The sequence below is a fragment of the Salmo salar genome, chromosome ssa13 (genome assembly GCF_905237065.1).
Source record: "Salmo salar chromosome ssa13, Ssal_v3.1, whole genome shotgun sequence".
NCBI classification, from domain to species: domain Eukaryota; kingdom Metazoa; phylum Chordata; class Actinopteri; order Salmoniformes; family Salmonidae; genus Salmo; species Salmo salar.
Genome location: NC_059454.1, coordinates 97,128,680 through 97,150,118, shown reverse-complemented (window position 1 = coordinate 97,150,118; position 21,439 = coordinate 97,128,680). Strand labels below are relative to the sequence as shown.

Sequence of the window (21,439 nt, the reverse complement as noted above, 5' to 3'; positions counted from 1 at the left end):
GAACAAAACAGAGACCAGAGAGCAGAGAAAAGAACAGAACAGAGAACATAGAGCAGAGAAAAGAACAGAGAGCAGATAGCAGAGAACAGAGAGCAGAGAAAAGAACAGAACAGAGAACAGGGAGCAGAGAACAGAGAGCATAGAGCAGAGAACAGAGAGAGTAGAGAACAGAAAGCAGAGAGCAGATAACAGAGAGTAGAGAACAGAGAGCAGAGAGCAGAGAACAAAACAGAGAACAGAGAACAGAGAGCAGAGAGCAGAGAACAGAGAGCAGAGAACAGAAAGCATAAAGCAGAGAAAATAACAGAACAGAGAACAGAGAACAGAGAGCAGAGAGCAGATAACAGAGAGTAGAGAACAGAGAGCAGAGAACAGAGAGCATAGAGCAGAGAACAGAGAACAGAGAGCAGAGAGCAGAGAACAGAGAGCAGAGAACAGAGAACAGAGCATAGAGCAGAGAACAGAGAACAGAGAGCATAGAGCAGAGAGCAGAGAACTGAGAGCAGAGAACAGAGAGCATAGAGCATAGAGCAGAGAGCAGATAACAGAGAGTAGAGAACAGAGAGCAGAGAGTAGAGAACAGAGAACAGAGAGTAGAGAACAGAGAACAGAGAGTAGAGAGCAGAGAACAGAGAACAGAGAGCAGAGAACAGAAAGCATAAAGCAGAGAAAATAACAGAACAGAGAACAGAGAACAAAGAGCAGAGAACAGAGAGCATAGAGCAGAGAGCAGATAACAGAGAGTAGAGAACAGAGAGCAGAGAACAGAGAGCAGAGAAGAGAGAGAATAGAACATAGAGCATAGAGCAGAGAGCAGATAACAGAGAGTAGAGAACACAGAACATAGAGTAGAGAGCAGAGAGCAGAGAGCAGAGAACAGAGAGCATAGAGTAGAGAGCAGAGAGCAGAGAGCAGAGAGCAGAGAACAGAGAGCATAGAGTAGAGAGAATAGAGCAGAGAGCATAGAACAGAGAACAGAGAGCAGAGAACAGAGAGCATAGAGCAGAGAAAATAACAGAACAGAGAGCAGAGAACAGAGAGCATAGAGTAGAGAGCATAGAGCAGAGAGCATAGAGCAGAGAACAGAGAACAGAGAGCAGAGAACAGAGAGCATAGAGCAGAGAACAGAGAGCAGAGAACAGAAAACAGAGAGCATAGAGCAGAGAGCACAGAACAGAGAGCATAGGGCATAGAGCAGAGAGCAGATAACAGAGAGTAGAGAACAGAGAGCAGAGAGCAGAGAACAGAGAGCAGAGAACAGGGAGCAGAGAACAGAGAGCATAGAGCAGAGAACAGAGAGAGTAGAGAACAGAAAGCAGAGAGCAGATAACAGAGAGTAGAGAACAGAGAGCAGAGAGCAGAGAACAAAACAGAGAACAGAGAACAGAGAGCAGAGAGCAGAGAACAGAGAGCAGAGAACAGAAAGCATAAAGCAGAGAAAATAACAGAACAGAGAACAGAGAACAGAGAGCAGAGAGCATAGAGCAGAGAGCAGAGAGCAGAGAACAGAGAGCAGAGAACAGAGAGCAGAGAACAGAAAACAGAGAGCATAGAGCAGAGAGCACAGAACAGAGAGCATAGGGCATAGAGCAGAGAGCAGATAACAGAGAGTAGAGAACAGAGAGCAGAGAGCAGAGAACAGAGAGCAGAGAACAGGGAGCAGAGAACAGAGAGCATAGAGCAGAGAACAGAGAGAGTAGAGAACAGAAAGCAGAGAGCAGATAACAGAGAGTAGAGAACAGAGAGCAGAGAGCAGAGAACAAAACAGAGAACAGAGAACAGAGAGCAGAGAGCAGAGAACAGAGAGCAGAGAACAGAAAGCATAAAGCAGAGAAAATAACAGAACAGAGAACAGAGAACAGAGAGCAGAGAGCATAGAGCAGAGAGCAGATAACAGAGAGTAGAGAACAGAGAGCAGAGAACAGAGAGCATAGAGCAGAGAACAGAGAACAGAGAGCAGAGAGCAGAGAACAGAGAGCAGAGAACAGAGAACAGAGCATAGAGCAGAGAACAGAGAACAGAGAGCATAGAGCAGAGAGCAGAGAACAGAGAGCAGAGAACAGAGAGCATAGAGCATAGAGCAGAGAGCAGATAACAGAGAGTAGAGAACAGAGAGCAGAGAGTAGAGAACAGAGAACAGAGAGTAGAGAACAGAGAACAGAGAGTAGAGAGCAGAGAACAGAGAACAGAGAGCAGAGAACAGAAAGCATAAAGCAGAGAAAATAACAGAACAGAGAACAGAGAACAGAGAGCAGAGAACAGAGAGCATAGAGCAGAGAGCAGATAACAGAGAGTAGAGAACAGAGAGCAGAGAACAGAGAGCAGAGAAGAGAGAGAAAAGAACATAGAGCATAGAGCAGAGAGCAGATAACAGAGAGTAGAGAACACAGAACATAGAGTAGAGAGCAGAGAGCAGAGAGCAGAGAACAGAGAGCATAGAGCAGAGAACAGAGAGCAGAGAACAGAAAACAGAGAGCATAGAGCAGAGAGCACAGAACAGAGAGCATAGGGCATAGAGCAGAGAGCAGATAACAGAGAGTAGAGAACAGAGAGCAGAGAGCAGAGAACAGAGAGCAGAGAACAGGGAGCAGAGAACAGAGAGCATAGAGCAGAGAACAGAGAGAGTAGAGAACAGAAAGCAGAGAGCAGATAACAGAGAGTAGAGAACAGAGAGCAGAGAGCAGAGAACAAAACAGAGAACAGAGAACAGAGAGCAGAGAGCAGAGAACAGAGAGCAGAGAACAGAAAGCATAAAGCAGAGAAAATAACAGAACAGAGAACAGAGAACAGAGAGCAGAGAGCATAGAGCAGAGAGCAGAGAGCAGAGAACAGAGAGCAGAAAACAGAGAGCAGAGAACAGAAAACAGAGAGCATAGAGCAGAGAGCACAGAACAGAGAGCATAGGGCATAGAGCAGAGAGCAGATAACAGAGAGTAGAGAACAGAGAGCAGAGAGCAGAGAACAGAGAGCAGAGAACAGGGAGCAGAGAACAGAGAGCATAGAGCAGAGAACAGAGAGAGTAGAGAACAGAAAGCAGAGAGCAGATAACAGAGAGTAGAGAACAGAGAGCAGAGAGCAGAGAACAAAACAGAGAACAGAGAACAGAGAGCAGAGAGCAGAGAACAGAGAGCAGAGAACAGAAAGCATAAAGCAGAGAAAATAACAGAACAGAGAACAGAGAACAGAGAGCAGAGAGCATAGAGCAGAGAGCAGATAACAGAGAGTAGAGAACAGAGAGCAGAGAACAGAGAGCATAGAGCAGAGAACAGAGAACAGAGAGCAGAGAGCAGAGAACAGAGAGCAGAGAACTGAGAACAGAGCATAGAGCAGAGAACAGAGAACAGAGAGCATAGAGCAGAGAGCAGAGAACAGAGAGCAGAGAACAGAGAGCATAGAGCATAGAGCAGAGAGCAGATAACAGAGAGTAGAGAACAGAGAGCAGAGAGTAGAGAACAGAGAACAGAGAGTAGAGAACAGAGAACAGAGAGTAGAGAGCAGAGAACAGAGAACAGAGAGCAGAGAACAGAAAGCATAAAGCAGAGAAAATAACAGAACAGAGAACAGAGAACAGAGAGCAGAGAACAGAGAGCATAGAGCAGAGAGCAGATAACAGAGAGTAGAGAACAGAGAGCAGAGAACAGAGAGCAGAGAAGAGAGAGAAAAGAACATAGAGCATAGAGCAGAGAGCAGATAACAGAGAGTAGAGAACACAGAACATAGAGTAGAGAGCAGAGAGCAGAGAGCAGAGAACAGAGAGCATAGAGTAGAGAGCAGAGAGCAGAGAGCAGAGAGCAGAGAACAGAGAGCATAGAGTAGAGAGCATAGAGCAGAGAGCATAGAACAGAGAACAGAGAGCAGAGAACAGAGAGCATAGAGCAGAGAAAATAACAGAACAGAGAGCAGAGAACAGAGAGCATAGAGTAGAGAGCATAGAGCAGAGAGCATAGAGCAGAGAACAGAGAACAGAGAGCAGAGAACAGAGAGCATAGAGCAGAGAACAGAGAGCAGAGAACAGAAAACAGAGAGCATAGAGCAGAGAGCACAGAACAGAGAGCATAGGGCATAGAGCAGAGAGCAGATAACAGAGAGTAGAGAACAGAGAGCAGAGAGCAGAGAACAGAGAGCAGAGAACAGGGAGCAGAGAACAGAGAGCATAGAGCAGAGAACAGAGAGAGTAGAGAACAGAAAGCAGAGAGCAGATAACAGAGAGTAGAGAACAGAGAGCAGACAGCAGAGAACAAAACAGAGAACAGAGAACAGAGAGCAGAGAGCAGAGAACAGAGAGCAGAGAACAGAAAGCATAAAGCAGAGAAAATAACAGAACAGAGAACAGAGAACAGAGAGCAGAGAGCATAGAGCAGAGAGCAGAGAGCAGAGAGCAGAGAACAGAGAGCAGAGAACAGAAAACAGAGAGCATAGAGCAGAGAGCACAGAACAGAGAGCATAGGGCATAGAGCAGAGAGCAGATAACAGAGAGTAGAGAACAGAGAGCAGAGAGCAGAGAACAGAGAGCAGAGAACAGGGAGCAGAGAACAGAGAGCATAGAGCAGAGAACAGAGAGAGTAGAGAACAGAAAGCAGAGAGCAGATAACAGAGAGTAGAGAACAGAGAGCAGAGAGCAGAGAACAAAACAGAGAACAGAGAACAGAGAGCAGAGAGCAGAGAACAGAGAGCAGAGAACAGAAAGCATAAAGCAGAGAAAATAACAGAACAGAGAACAGAGAACAGAGAGCAGAGAGCATAGAGCAGAGAGCAGATAACAGAGAGTAGAGAACAGAGAGCAGAGAACAGAGAGCATAGAGCAGAGAACAGAGAACAGAGAGCAGAGAGCAGAGAACAGAGAGCAGAGAACAGAGAACAGAGAGCATAGAGCAGAGAACAGAGAACAGAGAGCATAGAGCAGAGAGCAGAGAACAGAGAGCAGAGAACAGAGAGCATAGAGCATAGAGCAGAGAGCAGATAACAGAGAGTAGAGAACAGAGAGCAGAGAGTAGAGAACAGAGAACAGAGAGTAGAGAACAGAGAACAGAGAGTAGAGAGCAGAGAACAGAGAACAGAGAGCAGAGAACAGAAAGCATAAAGCAGAGAAAATAACAGAACAGAGAACAGAGAACAGAGAGCAGAGAACAGAGAGCATAGAGCAGAGAGCAGATAACAGAGAGTAGAGAACAGAGAGCAGAGAACAGAGAGCAGAGAAGAGAGAGAATAGAGCATAGAGCATAGAGCAGAGAGCAGATAACAGAGAGTAGAGAACACAGAACATAGAGTAGAGAGCAGAGAGCAGAGAGCAGAGAACAGAGAGCATAGAGTAGAGAGCAGAGAGCAGAGAGCAGAGAACAGAGAGCATAGAGTAGAGAGCATAGAGCAGAGAGCATAGAACAGAGAACAGAGAGCAGAGAACAGAGAGCATAGAGCAGAGAAAATAACAGAACAGAGAGCAGAGAACAGAGAGCATAGAGTAGAGAGCATAGAGCAGAGAGCATAGAGCAGAGAACAGAGAACAGAGAGCAGAGAACAGAGAGCATAGAGCAGAGAACAGAGAGCATAGAGCAGAGAACAGAGAGTAGAGAACAGAGAACAGAGAGCAGAGAAAAGCATAGAACAGAGAACAGAGAGCAGAGAACAGAGAGCATAGAGCAGAGAAAATAACAGAACAGAGAGCAGAGAACAGAGAGCATAGAGTAGAGAGCATAGAGCAGAGAGCATAGAGCAGAGAACAGAGAACAGAGAGCAGAGAACAGAGAGCATAGAGCAGAGAACAGAGAGCATAGAGCAGAGAACAGAGAGTAGAGAACAGAGAACAGAGAGCAGAGAAAATAACAGAACAGAGAGCAGAGAGCATAGAGTAGAGAGCATAGAGCAGAGAGCATAGAGCAGAGAGCATAGAGCAGAGAACAGAGAACAGAGAGCAGAGAAAAGAGAGCAGAGAACAGAGAGCATAGAGCAGAGAACAGAGAACAGAGAACAGAGAGCAGAGAGCAGAGAACAGAGAGCAGAGAGCAGAGAACAGAGAACAGAGAGCATAGAGCAGAGAGCAGAGAACAGAGAGCAGAGAACAGAGAGCATAGAGCATAGAGCAGAGAGCAGATAACAGAGAGTAGAGAACAGAGAGCAGAGAGTAGAGAACAGAGAACAGAGAGTAGAGAACAGAGAACAGAGAGTAGAGAGCAGAGAACAGAGAACAGAGAGCAGAGAACAGAAAGCATAAAGCAGATAACAGAGAGTAGAGAACCGAGAGCAGAGAACAGAGAGCAGAGAAGAGAGAGAATAGAGCATAGAGCATAGAGCAGAGAGCAGATAACAGAGAGTAGAGAACAGAGAACATAGAGTAGAGAGCAGAGAGCAGAGAACATTGAGTAGAGAGCAGAGAGCAGAGAGCAGAGAGCAGAGAACAGAGAGCATAGAGTAGAGAGCATAGAGCAGAGAGCATAGAACAGAGAACAGAGAGCAGAGAACAGAGAGCATAGAGCAGAGAAAATAACAGAACAGAGAGCAGAGAACAGAGAGCATAGAGTAGAGAGCATAGAGCAGAGAGCATAGAGCAGAGAACAGAGAACAGAGAGCAGAGAACAGAGAGCATAGAGCAGAGAACAGAGAGCATAGAGCAGAGAACAGAGAGTAGAGAACAGAGAACAGAGAGCAGAGAAAAGCATAGAACAGAGAGCAGAGAACAGAGAGCATAGAGCAGAGAAAATAACAGAACAGAGAGCAGAGAACAGAGAGCATAGAGTAGAGAGCATAGAGCAGAGAGCATAGAGCAGAGAACAGAGAACAGAGAGCAGAGAACATAGAGCATAGAGCAGAGAACAGAGAGCATAGAGCAGAGAACAGAGAGTAGAGAACAGAGAACAGAGAGCAGAGAAAATAACAGAACAGAGAGCAGAGAGCATAGAGTAGAGAGCATAGAGCAGAGAGCAGAGAGCATAGAGCATAGAGCAGAGAACAGAGAACAGAGAGCAGAGAAAAGAGAGCAGAGAACAGAGAGCATAGAGCAGAGAACATAGAGCATAGAGCAGAGAACAGAGAGTAGAGAACAGAGAACAGAGAGCAGAGAACAGAGAGCATAGAGCAGAGAGCAGATAACAGAGAGTATAGAACAGAGAGCAGAGAGCAGAGAACAGAGAGCAGAGAACAGAGAGCACAGAGCATAGAGCAGAGAGCAGATAACAGAGAGTAGAGAACAGAGAGCAGAGAGTAGAGAGCAGAGAACAGAGAGCAGAGAACAGAGAGCAGAGAACAGAAAGCATAAAGCAGAGAAAATAACAGAACAGAGAACAGAGAACAGAGAGCAGAGAACAGAGAGCATAGAGCATAGAGCAGAGAGCAGATAACAGAGAGTAGAGAACAGAGAGCAGAGAACAAAGAGCATAGAGCAGAGAACAGAGAACAGAGAGCAGAGAGCAGAGAACAGAGAGCAGAGAACAGAGAACAGAGAACAGAGAGTAGAGTACAGAGAACAGAGAACAGAGAACAGAGAGTAGAGAAGAGAGCAGAGAACAGAGAACAGAGAGCAGAGAACAGAGAGCACAGAGCATAGAGCAGAGAGCAGATAACAGAGAGTAGAGAACAGAGAGCAGAGAACAAAGAGCATAGAGCAGAGAACAGAGAGCAGAGAACAGAGAACAGAGAGCCGAGAACAGAGAACAGAGAACAGAGAGTAGAGTACAGAGAACAGAGAACAGAGAGCAGAGAGCATAGAGTAGAGAGCAGAGAGCATAGAGCAGAGAGCAGATAACAGAAAGTAGAGAACAGAGAGCAGAGAGCAGAGAACAGAGAACAGAGAACAGAGAGTAGAGAACAGAGAACAGAGAGCAGAGAGCTTAGAGCAGAGAACAGAGAGCATAGAGCAGAGAACAGAGAGTAGAGTACAGAGAACAGAGAACAGAGAGTAGAGAACAGAGAACAGAGAGCAGAGAACAGAGAGCATAGAGCAGAGAGCAGAGAGCAGAGAGCAGAGAGCATAGAGCAGAGAACAGAGAACAGAGAGCATAGAGCATAGAGCAGAGAACAGAGAACAGAGAGCATAGTGCAGAGAACAGAGAGTAGAGAACAGAGAACAGAGAGTAGAGAGCAGAGAACAGAGAGCAGAGAACAGAGAGCTGAGAACAGAAAGCATAAAGCAGAGAAAATAACAGAACAGAGAACAGAGAACAGAGAGCAGAGAACAGAGAGCATAGAGCAGAGAACAGAGAACAGAAAGCAGAGAACAGAGAAAATAACAGAACAGAGAACAGAGAACCGAGAGCATAGAGCAGAGAACAGAGAACAGGAAGCAGAGAACAGAACTCAGAGAACAGAGAGCATAGAGCAGAGAACAGAGAACCGAGAGCATAGAGCAGAGAACAGAGAACCGAGAACAGAGAGCATAGATCAGAGAGCAGAGAACAGAGAGCATAGAGCATAGAGCAGAGAACAGATAACAGAGAGTAGAGAACAGAGAGCATAGAGCAGAGAGCAGAGAACAGAGAGCAGAGAGCAGAGAAAAGAACAGAACAGAGAGCAGAGAACAGAGAACAGAGAACAGAGAGCATAGAGCAGAGAGCAGAGAACAGAGAGCATAGAGCAGAGCAGAGAACAGAAAGCAGAGAACAGAGAGCAGAGAAAAGAACAGAACAGAGAGCAGAGAACAGAGAGCATAGAGCAGAGAGCAGAGAACAGAAAGCAGAGAACAGAGAGCAGAGAAAAGAACAAAACAGAGACCAGAGAGCAGAGAAAAGAACAGAACAGAGAACATAGAGCAGAGAAAAGAACAGAGAGCAGATAGCAGAGAACAGAGAGCAGAGAAAAGAACAGAACAGAGAGCAGAGAGCAGAGAGCAGAGAGCATTGCCACTCACCTAGAGTCCCACAGGGTTTGTTCTTGTAAGTGCAGATGTCATACCTGAGGGAGAAAAAGAAGAGAGAAAAAAACGAGACATGATTCTTCTGTCATGCTCTCTCTAGTTCTATTCTATTCCACTATATTCTACTCTACTCTATCCTAGTCTATTTTACTCTACTCTATCCTAGTCTATTATATTCTACTCTACTCTATCCTAGTGTATTTTACTCTACTCTACTCTACTCTATCCTAGTCTATTATATTCTACTCTACTCTATCCTTGTCTATTTTACTCTACTCTATCCTAGTCTATTATATTCTACTCTACTCTATCCTAGTCTATTTTACTCTACTCTACTCTATCCTAGTCTATTATATTCTACTCTACTCTATCCTATTCTATTATATTCTACTCTACTCTATCCTAGTCTATTATTGTCACTTTCTGACCATAGAAAGATGTTATTTTCTATGGTAGAGACGGTCAGGGCGTGACAGGTTTTTTTTCTATGTTTTCTATTTCTATGTTTAGGTTCTAGTTTTGTATTTCTATGTTGGGGTTTTGTTTGGGATGATCTCCAATTAGAGGCAGCTGGTCCACGTTGTCTCTAATTGGAGATCATACTTAAGTAGGGGTTTTTCCACCTGGGTTTGTGGGAGATTGTCTTTGAGTAGTGTATGTTTCACCTCTGCGTCACGGTTTGTTGTTTTGTCATTCAGTTTATTTATGTATTGCATAGTTTCACAGTATAAATAAAATGTGGAACGACACACACGCTGCACTTTGGTCTCCTCCTTTCGACAACCATGACAATTATATTCTACTCTATCCTAGTCTATTATACTCTACTCTACTCTATCCTAGTCTATTATACTCTACTCTACTCTATCCTAGTCTATTATACTCTACTCTACTCTATCCTAGTCTATTATATTCTACTCTATCCCAGTATATTATATTCTACTCTATCCTAGTCTATTATATTCTACTCTATCCTAGTCTATTATATTCTACTCTATCCTAGTCTATTTTATTCTACTCTACTCTAAGCACCTCTGATGTTGAAATGGGGCATCTCGGGCATCCACCTGCAGTATTTGACTGTAGTTTTTGTACTGCAACAGCTTAGTCAAATCATGAAGGTTTGTCCTTCTATAAATGTCAACCAGCAGGCAGGCAGGCAGGCAGGCAGGCAGGCAGGCAGGCAGGCAGGCAGGCAGGCAGGCAGGCAGGCAGGCAGGCAGACAGGCAGGCAGGCAGGCAGGCAGCAACACAGTCTTTGAAGTCTATTATGACCCTGCTGTGTCCCTGTTGTCGCCCTCTCCCTCTGTCTGTCTGTCCCTCTGTCCTCCCATTTATCTGTCTGTCTCTCTTTCTCTGTCTATCTGATACAATACTAATCCAATCCAACGCAGGACAAACCCCTGAATGTTAAACAACACATCATACATTTACCATGAGTCATCCAGTCATTCCTAAACTTTTCATCTACTAAAAACCCAATGACACCGCAAATAAAATGTTGTTTTGCCCCCCTCGGTCCGTCGCTCCTCCACCCCCCTACCCTGGTAGACCGGTTCCAAACCCATGAGGTATGGTCTCCAGGGCAAACAGACTCCACCTCATTTACAAAATCTATTTATTTAGATTTATGTCCTTTAATTTCCCCCTGGGTTTCTCAAAAACCACGGGCCACGTTCCAAACTAGACACACCGTGGCCACCAAGCCCAGAACCTAATAAAGCAACAACAGCGAGGGAAGGAGAGGTCACTATGTATAGCACAGTGCCTAGAGGGATGAGCTGGACCTGTACCATACATAACCTCCTCAAGGATAATGACTGTAACAACTCTGTCTGGGGAGAAGGTCTCCTCTCCTCTTGATGGGCCCACAATGGCAGAACAAGAGAATCATAAGAACATAGGAGGGATAGAAAGAGAGAGAGAGAGAGAGAGAGAGAGAGATGTATTATTTTATTACAATGTATATTGTATACATTATTGCTTTGTCACGTTATTGCTTTGTCATGTTGGTGCTCTTGGTATGGTTCCCAATTAGAGGCAGCTGATGTTTGTTGTCTCTAATTGGGGATCATAGTTAAGGAGTCCCTGTTCCCACCTGCTTTGTGGGATATTGTTTTGTGTCTGTGCATGTAGCACCACTGAGGTCACGTTTTTGTTGTTGGTTATTTCTTTTTTGGTAGTTTCACTTTGAATAAAGATGTGGAATTCAAATCACGCTGCGCCTTGGTCCGTCCTTGTTAATGACCGTGACATGCTTTGGCAATAATTGGTTTTTCATGCAAATGAAGCAGCTTGAATTTGAGAGAGAGAGAGAGACAGAAATAGACATACAGACAGGATAGGTCACTATCATTCCTAGAAGGATGAGCTATCAGAACAGACCGTCCACCTCAAGGATAATGTCTCTTCCTTATGTTTCTGACTGACCACAACAGACCGCAACCACAGGATACCAACGCCATGACAACCTCTGCCATGAACACTTCTACTATGACATCATGCTTGCTGTGTGCTCGCTGTAACCACAGTCTGCGCTCGACAAGGTGAACCAACCTCACATTGCACGCTTAGAAGTTTAATTTAATTTTAATTGAACCTTTATTTTAACAGGAAACTCAATGAAGAACAAATTATTATTTACAATGACGGCCTGGCAGAAGTTGAGTTTGGGAGTACAGTACGCAATTCATATACTGTTATAAGCCATACAGATGTAGGATCTTAATTTGATCACTCTTGTGTTGCTGAAAATGTTCCTGCCCAGCAGGAAATGCAAACTTGTAGTGTATTCAAGGTTTAAAAAGGCTTCTAAAGTTTGTAATTTCTACTTTAAAATCTCAGACTTGATTTTTCCTAACAAAAAAATGTATCAACGCCTACAATTTTTTTTTTCTTAATTTTAATCCACATAATAATTCACATTTCCTGTTGCAGCAGGATTATTTTCCTGCTTTGGCAAACTGGCTCAAATCAAGATCCTACATCTGTATACACTTCAATACTGACTTAGTAGTGACAGAACCTCCAATGCAACACATAGATATCTGTTAGAAACAGTAAACACACAGCTGAAATAAGGAGATGGAGATCTATGATAAACTGCATGGCCTAGGGCAACCCTCAGCAAAATCATTCATTGTCTTGGTTAGGTATTATCTCTAACCCAGATTACCCAGAGACCCAAGAGGCAAAGAGCTGACCTGTAGCATGACCCCTGATGATAGGGGGAGGAGGGAAGGAGAGGGGTAGGGGAGAGGTTGCTGGTTCAAAACCCGATCAGACTACGTGAAAAATCTGCCAACGTGCCCTTTAACAAGGCACTTAACGCAAACGTCTCCTGTAAGCTGCTTTGGATAAGAGTGTCTGCTAAATGACTAAAATGTAGATAGTAGGTAAGGCTCAACATGCCAAACTTCTCTAATGTTACTGACAGTCGTTGGGAGCCTTAGAAGGCTTCACGGTATGGTATGGTTCCCAATCAGAGACAGCTGTATATCATTGTCTCTGATTGGGGATCATATTTAGGCAGCCTTTTCCTCAAACATGTCATTCCAAAATCATGGGCATTAATATGAAGTTTGTGCCCCTTTGCTGCTATAACAGCCTACACTCTTCTGGGAAGGCTTTCCACTAGATGTTAGAACATTGCTGCGAGGACTTGATTCCATTCAGCCACAAGAGCATTAGTAAGGTCGGGCACTGATGTTGGGTGATTAGGTCTGGCTCGCAGGCTTTACAATTCATCCCAAAGGTGTTCGATGGGCTTGAGGTCAGGGCTCTGTGCAGGCCAGTCAAGTTCTTCCAAACCGATCTCGACAAACCATCTGTATGGACCTCCCTTTCTGTACGGGGGGCATTGTCATGCTAAAACAGGAAAGAGCCTTCCCCAAACTGTTGCCACGAAGTTGGAATCGCAGAATCCTGTAGAAAGTCATTGTATGCTGTAACGTTAAGATTTCCCTTCACTAGAACTACGGTGCCTAGCCCGAACCATGAAAAACAGCCCCAGACCATTATTCCTCCTCCACCAAACTTTACAGTTGCCACTATGTAGCGGTATCCTGGCATCCGCCAAACCAAGATACGTCCGTCGGACTTCCAGATGGTGAAGCGTGATTCATCACTCCAGAGAACACTTTTCCACTGCTCCAGAGTCCAATGGTGGTGAGGTTTATACCACTCCAGCCCACGCTTGGCATGGTGCATGGTGATCTTAGGCTTGTGTGTGGCTGCTCGGCCATAGAAACCCATTTCATGAAGCTTCCACAAACAGTTATTGTGCTGACGTCACTTCCAGAGGCCCTTGTGTGCCCTACCACTTCGCGGCTGAGACAGCACCTACAGTTGACCGGGCAGCTCTAGCAGGGCAGAAATTTGACCAACTAACTTGTTGGAAAGGTGGCATCCTATGACAGTGCCACGTTGAAAGTCCCTGAGCCATTTTACTGCCAATGTTTGTTTAGGGAGATTGCATGGCTGTGTGCTCGATTTTATACACCTGTCAGCATCGAGCGTGGATGAAATAGCCCAATCCACTAATTTGAAGGGGTTTCCACATACTTTAATATACATAGTGTAGTTCTTTGATAAATTGCATGGCCTAGGGCAACCCTCATCAAAATCACTCATCATCTCATAAAATCCTTTTTTAACCTGATATTTTTCCATGGATAGCTTTAGTCATAAATGTAATGGCCACACAGTAAAGCTGCGCGTTGCTAACGTAAACAGTCTTAAAATCGCTGTGCTCTTTCTGTAGGTGGATTCCATCAGGGAATGGGGGAATTTTCTAGCAGACACAGTGGTTAATGAAAGCTTCCTGGGTCCATCATTAACTATTTATAGTTAATGATGCATGTTAGCATCCTGACGCTCAGCTCAGCACAGCTCATCTCATTGCCTACACACATCTTGATGTCCCATTATACTCAGGCCCTAACAAAGTTCTGATTCAATCTTTCTCCCTCCCTCCCTCCCTCCCTCCCTCCCTCCCTCCCTCCTCCCTCCCTCCTCCCTCCCTCCCTCCCTCCCTATCTCTCTATCTCGCACTTTCTTTCTTTCTTTCCTTCTATCAATCTATCTCGCACTTGCTTTCTTTCCTTCTATCAATCTATCTCGCACTTTCTTTCTTTCTTTCTCTCTATCAATCTATCTCACACTTTCTTTCTTTCTTTCTTTCTTTCTTTCTTTCTTTCTTTCTTTCTAGCTATCGTCTATCAATTCAAATCAATTCAAGGGGCTTTATTGGCATGGTAAACATGTTAACATTGCCAAAGCAAGTGAGGTAGATAATATACAAAAGTGAAATAAACAGTAAACAGTAAACATTACACATACAGAAGTTTCAAAAGAATAAAGACCTTACAAATGTCATATTATGTATATATACAGTGTTGTAACGATGTACAAATTGTTAAAGTACAAAAGGGAAAATAAATAAGCATAAATATGGGTTGTATTTACAATGGTGTTTGTTCTTCACTGGTTGACCTTTTCTTGTGGCAACAGGTCACAAATCTTGCTGCAGTGATGGCACACTGTGGTATTTCACCCAGTAGATATGGGAGTTTATGAAAATCGGTTTTGTTTTCGAATTCTTTGTGGATCTGTGTAATCTGAGGGAAATATGTGTCTCTAATATGGGCATACATTGGGCAGGAGGTTAGGAAGTGCAGCTCAGTTTCCACCTCATTTTGTGGGCAGTGTGCACATAGCCTGTCTTCTCTTGAGAGCCATGTCTGCCTACGGCGGCCTTTCTCAATAGCAAGGCTATGCTCACTGAGTCTGTACATAGTCAAAGCTTTCCTTAAGTTTGGGTCAGTCACAGTGGTCAGGTATTCTGCCACTGTGTACTCTCTGTTTAGGGCCAAATAGCATTCTAGTTTGCTCTGTTATTTTGTTAATTCTTTCCAATGTGTCAAGTAATGATCTTTTTGTTTTCTCATGATTTGGTTGGGTCTAATTGTGTTGCTGTCCTGTGGCTCTGTGGGGTGTGTTTGTGTTTGTGAACAGAGCCTCAGGATGAGCTTGCTTAGGGGACTCTTCTCCAGGTTCATCTCTCTGTGGGTGATGGCTTTGTTATGGAAGGTTTGGGAATCGCTTCTTTTTAGGTGGTTGTAGAATTGAACAGCTCTTTTCTGGATTTTGATAATTAGCAGGTATCGGCCTAATTCTGCTCTGCATGCATTATTTGGTCTTCTACATTGTACACGGAGGATATTTTTGCAGAATTCTGCATGCAGAGTCTCAATTTGGTGTTTGTCCCATTTTGTGAATTCTTGGTTGGTGAGCAGACCCCACACCTCACAACCATAAAGGGCAATAGGTTCTATAACTGATTCAAGTATTTTTACCTATCTTTCTCTCTCTCTTTCTTTCCTTCTATCTATCATTCTATCTCTCTCTCTGTCTCTCTCATACAATAATGAGATGTTGTAGAGGGCCTATAATACAAGCACAGTCACTGAACGTCGCTGAACTCTGTAACCAGCGTGCAGCATGCCCTGTGCATACAACAAAACGCTTTAGTGAACGGCTAGCAGCTAGTGTTGGTTTAGCATCAGACACACGCTGGAGAGCCCTGTAGTAGCAGAAGGCTGAGGTGATGTAAGTTTACCAGTACAGACCAGTTCTTCAATAAATACAGACACAACAGACGACTGGAGACAGCACTCCATAAAACCCCTTCAGTAGCCTTCTGGCATCACAATCACAGCATAACTTCTAAGGCTCCCAAAGACTGTCAGTAACATTAGAGAAGTTTGGCATGTTGAGCCTTACCTACTATCTACATTTTAGTCATTTAGCAGACACTCTTATCCAAAGCAGCTCACTGGTCACCTTAGCAACACCCACCCGAAGCACACGCTTTTCCTTCCAGTTCATCCTTTCAGCGACTGGCCCAAAGCTTTTAAGCACTAGGTTACCTGCCACCCCTATGTCTATGGTGTACTCCTATGGATGGCTCACCAAGTGGTAACTTTACAACAACAGGACTCTGAAAAGGAACTGGAGAACGTTACTTGACAGACAAACAGCTAAAGTCAACTAGCATTAGTCTAACATTAGTAGAAAACCTGGTTTGTTCACAACCAGGCAGGGAGAGACAAAAGCAGGGCTTTAGCCCATGTCAGTCACAAAACGTTAACCCCCCTGCAGTCAAAACAAGTAAGGAATACACATGTTAGTTGCTAGTTTATGTGGTCAAAACAGCTCAGGCAACAATTTAGCCAATAGCAGGTAATGAAATAGATTTTGCTGAAACAAGGTTACCATGCATTAATTGTAGTATGACTGGTATGACTGAGAGAGGATAGTTTCCCGTTGTCAGCAGCTGTAAGAGGTACAGTACTGTAGGTACTACATACAGACTGAAGCCAGTAATAGATATGAGTAGTGACTTGGCTGTGTTTCAAAGTTACTGTGGTGTTCTGTCTGTGTAATGCCAATGCAGCATAGAGTCGGAAGGACAGAGTCGGAAGGTGGAAGGACTTCTAAAGTAGGACTGCTAAAGTATTTAAGTAAACATGCTCTCATTGTCCAATGAGTCATCTAAATAAATGTTTGGTCAAGAAGAGTAAGAGACGTACAGTAAGCTAAATAATGACACACTCTTACCACTGGAATAATAATAACAGTATGAAAGGTGTGTGTGTGTGTGTGTGTGTGTGTGTGTGTGTGTGTGTGTGTGTGTGTGTGTGTAAGGTTGGAGAGTAGAGCCTTTACCCCATCCAGGTGTCTCTGTTCTTCCCCCAGAGGGTAACTGGTCAGATAGAAAGAGAAGAGATTCCTACCTTGTGATGAGGACAGCGTTGTCATGGTGAGCCATGCCGTTTTCCGGGATGCTGTTCCCATCTCCTTGGTGACTGAGGATAGACTTCTGCCACTTACAGAAGCTGTCTAGAGACTTGTCTGCATGGTGGTTGATCTCCAGATTGGGCTGGATAGAACATACAGCACACATTACAACACAGTCTGAACACATCCACAACCCAGAAGAGTCTGAACACATCCACAACCCAGAACAGTCTGAACACATCCACAACCCAGAACAGTCTGAACACATCCACAACCCAGAACAGTCTGAACACATCCACAACCCAGAACAGTCTGAACACATCCACAACCCAGAACAGTCTGAACACATCCACAACCCAGAACAGTCTGAACACATCCACAACCCAGAACAGTCTGAACATATCCACAACCCAGAACAGTCTGAATACATCCACAACCCAGAACAGTCTGAACACATCCACAACCCAGAACAGTCTGAATACATCCACAACCCAGAACAGTCTGAACACATCCACAACCTAGAACAGTCTGAACACATCCACAACCCAGAACAGTCTGAACACATCCACAACCCAGAACAGTCTGAACACATCCACAACCCAGAACAGTCTGAATACATCCACAACCCAGAACAGTCTGAACACATCCACAACCTAGAACAGTCTGAATACATCCACAACCCAGAACAGTCTGAACACATCCACAACCCAGAACAGTCTGAATACATCCACAACCCAGAACAGTCTGAATACATCCACAACCCAGAACAGTCTGAATACATCCACAACCCAGAACAGTCTGAACACATCCACAACCCAGAACAGTCTTTATACGTCCACAACCCAGAACAGTCTGAACATATCCACAACCCAGAACAGTCTGAATACATCCACAACCTAGAACAGTCTGAATACATCCACAACCCAGAACAGTCTGAATACATCCACAACCCAGAACAGTCTGAACACATCCACAACCCAGAACAGTCTGAATACATCCACAACCCAGAACAGTCTGAATACATCCACAACCCAGAACAGTCTGAATACATCCACAACCCAGAACAGTCTGAACACATCCACAACCCAGAACAGTCTGAATACATCCACAACCCAGAACAGTCTGAACACATCCACAACCCAGAACAGTCTGAATACATCCACAACCCAGAACAGTCTGAACACATCCACAACCCAGAACAGTCTGAACACATCCACAACCCAGAACAGTCTGAACACATCCACAACCCAGAACAGTCTGAACATATCCACAACCCAGAACAGTCTGAACATATCCACAACCCAGAACAGTCTGAATACATCCACAACCCAGAACAGTCTGAATACATCCACAACCCAGAACAGTCTGAACACATCCACAACCCAGAACAGTCTGAACACATCCACAACCCAGAACAGTCTGAATACATCCACAACCCAGAACAGTCTGAACACATCCACAACCCAGAACAGTCTGAACATATCCACAACCCAGAACAGTCTGAATACATCCACAACCCAGAACAGTCTGAATACATCCACAACCCAGAACAGTCTGAACACATCCACAACCCAGAACAGTCTGAACACATCCACAACCCAGAACTGTCTGAACACATCCACAACCCAGAACAGTCTGAATACATCCACAACCCAGAACAGTCTGAATACATCCACAACCCAGAACAGTCTGAATACATCCACAACCCAGAACAGTCTGAACACATCCACAACCCAGAACAGTCTGAACACATCCACAACCCAGAACAGTCTGAACACATCCACAACCCAGAAGAGTCTGAACACATCCACAACCCAGAAGAGTCTGAACACATCCACAACCCAGAACAGTCTGAATACATCCACAACCCAGAACAGTCTGAATACATCCACAACCCAGAACAGTCTGAACACATCCACAACCCAGAACAGTCTGAACACATCCACAACCCAGAACAGTCTGAACACATCCACAACCCAGAACAGTCTGAATACATCCACAACCCAGAACAGTCTTTATACGTCCACAACCCAGAACAGTCTGAACACATCCACAACCCAGAAAAGTCTGAATACATCCACAACCCAGAACAGTCTGAACACATCCACAACCCAGAACAGTCTGAACACATCCACAACCCAGAACAGTCTGAACACATCCACAACCCAGAACAGTCTGAATACATCCACAACCCAGAACAGTCTGAACACATCCACAACCCAGAACAGTCTGAACACATCCACAACCCAGAACAGTCTGAACACATCCACAACCCAGAACAGTCTGAACACATCCACAACCCAGAACAGTCTGAACACATCCACAACCCAGAACAGTCTGAACATATCCACAACCCAGAAGAGTCTGAACACATCCACAACCCAGAACGGTCTGAATACATCCACAACCCAGAACAGTCTGAATACATCCACAACCCAGAACAGTCTGAATACATCCACAACCCAGAACAGTCTGAACACATCCACAACCCAGAACAGTCTGAATACATCCACAACCCAGAACAGTCTGAACACATCCACAACCCAGAACAGTCTGAACACATCCACAACCCAGAACAGTCTGAATACATCCACAACCCAGAACAGTCTGAACACATCCACAACCCAGAACAGTCTGAACATATCCACAACCCAGAACAGTCTGAACACATCCACAACCCAGAACAGTCTGAACACATCCACAACCCAGAACAGTCTGAACACATCCACAACCCAGAACAGTCTGAACACATCCACAACCCAGAACAGTCTGAACACATCCACAACCCAGAACAGTCTGAACACATCCACAACCCAGAACAGTCTGAACACATCCACAACCCAGAACAGTCTGAATACATCCACAACCCAGAACAGTCTGAATACATCCACAACCCAGAACAGTCTGAACACATCCACAACCCAGAACAGTCTGAACACATCCACAACCCAGAACAGTCTGAACACATCCACAACCCAGAACAGTCTGAACACATCCACAACCCAGAACAGTCTGAACACATCCACAACCCAGAACAGTCTGAACACATCCACAACCCAGAACAGTCTGAACACATCCACAACCCAGAACAGTCTGAACACATCCACAACCCAGAACAGTCTGAACACATCCACAACCCAGAACAGTCTGAACACATCCACAACCCAGAACAGTCTGAACACATCCACAACCCAGAACAGTCTGAACACATCCACAACCCAGAACAGTCTGAATACATCCACAACCCAGAACAGTCTGAACACATCCACAACCCAGAACAGTCTGAACACATCCACAACCCAGAACAGTCTGAACACATCCACAACCCAGAACAGTCTGAACACATCCACAACCCAGAACAGTCTGAACACATCCACAACCCAGAACAGTCTGAACACATCCACAACCCAGAACAGTCTGAACACATCCACAACCCAGAACAGTCTGAACACATCCACAACCCAGAACAGTCTGAACACATCCACAACCCAGAACAGTCTGAACACATCCACAACCCAGAACAGTCTGAATACATCCACAACCCAGAACAGTCTGAACACATCCACAACCCAGAACAGTCTGAACACATCCACAACCCAGAACAGTCTGAACACATCCACAACCCAGAACAGTCTGAACACATCCACAACCCAGAACAGTCTGAACACATCCACAACCCAGAACAGTCTGAACACATCCACAACCCAGAACAGTCTGAATACATCCACAACCCAGAACAGTCTGAACACATCCACAACCCAGAACAGTCTGAACACATCCACAACCCAGAACAGTCTGAACACATCCACAACCCAGAACAGTCTGAACACATCCACAACCCAGAACAGTCTGAACACATCCACAACCCAGAACAGTCTGAACACATCCACAACCCAGAACAGTCTGAACACATCCACAACCCAGAACAGTCTGAACACATCCACAACCCAGAACAGTCTGAACACATCCACAACCCAGAACAGTCTGAACACATCCACAACCCAGAACAGTCTGAACACATCCACAACCCAGAACAGTCTGAACACATCCACAACCCAGAACAGTCTGAACACATCCACAACCCAGAACAGTCTGAACACATCCACAACCCAGAACAGTCTGAACACATCCACAACCCAGAACAGTCTGAACACATCCACAACCCAGAACAGTCTGAACACATCCACAACCCAGAACAGTCTGAACACATCCACAACCCAGAACAGTCTGAACACATCCACAACCCAGAACAGTCTGAATACATCCACAACCCAGAACAGTCTGAACACATCCACAACCCAGAACAGTCTGAACACATCCACAACCCAGAACAGTCTGAACACGTCCACAACCCAGAACAGTCTGAACACATCCACAACCCAGAACAGTCTGAACACATCCACAACCCAGAACAGTCTGAACACATCCACAACCCAGAACAGTCTGAACACATCCACAACCCAGAACAGTCTGAACACATCCACAACCCAGAACAGTCTGAACACATCCACAACCCAGAACAGTCTGAACACATCCACAACCCAGAACAGTCTGAACACATCCACAACCCAGAACAGTCTGAACACATCCACAACCCAGAACAGTCTGAACACATCCACAACCCAGAACAGTCTGAACACATCCACAACCCAGAACAGTCTGAACACATCCACAACCCAGAACAGTCTGAACACATCCACAACCCAGAACAGTCTGAATACATCCACAACCCAGAACAGTCTGAACACATCCACAACCCAGAACAGTCTGAACACATCCACAACCCAGAACAGTCTG

The 21,439-nt window shown here is 44.9% G+C and overlaps 1 protein-coding gene across 4 annotated transcripts in view; it reads right to left on the bottom strand.

Annotated features, from left to right (window-relative positions):
- Positions 1-21,439, bottom strand: part of LOC106568319 (A disintegrin and metalloproteinase with thrombospondin motifs 6) — a 190,635-nt gene that overhangs the window by 152,305 nt on the left and 16,891 nt on the right. For all 4 annotated transcript variants that reach the window (XM_045692499.1, XM_045692496.1, XM_045692497.1 and 1 more), the window contains exons 7-8: positions 16,639-16,784; positions 8,837-8,880 (exon numbers count right to left, since the gene is read on the bottom strand). In XM_045692499.1, coding sequence (XP_045548455.1) covers positions 8,837-8,880; positions 16,639-16,784 — 190 coding nt within the window. The remainder of the gene's footprint in view (positions 1-8,836; positions 8,881-16,638; positions 16,785-21,439) is intronic.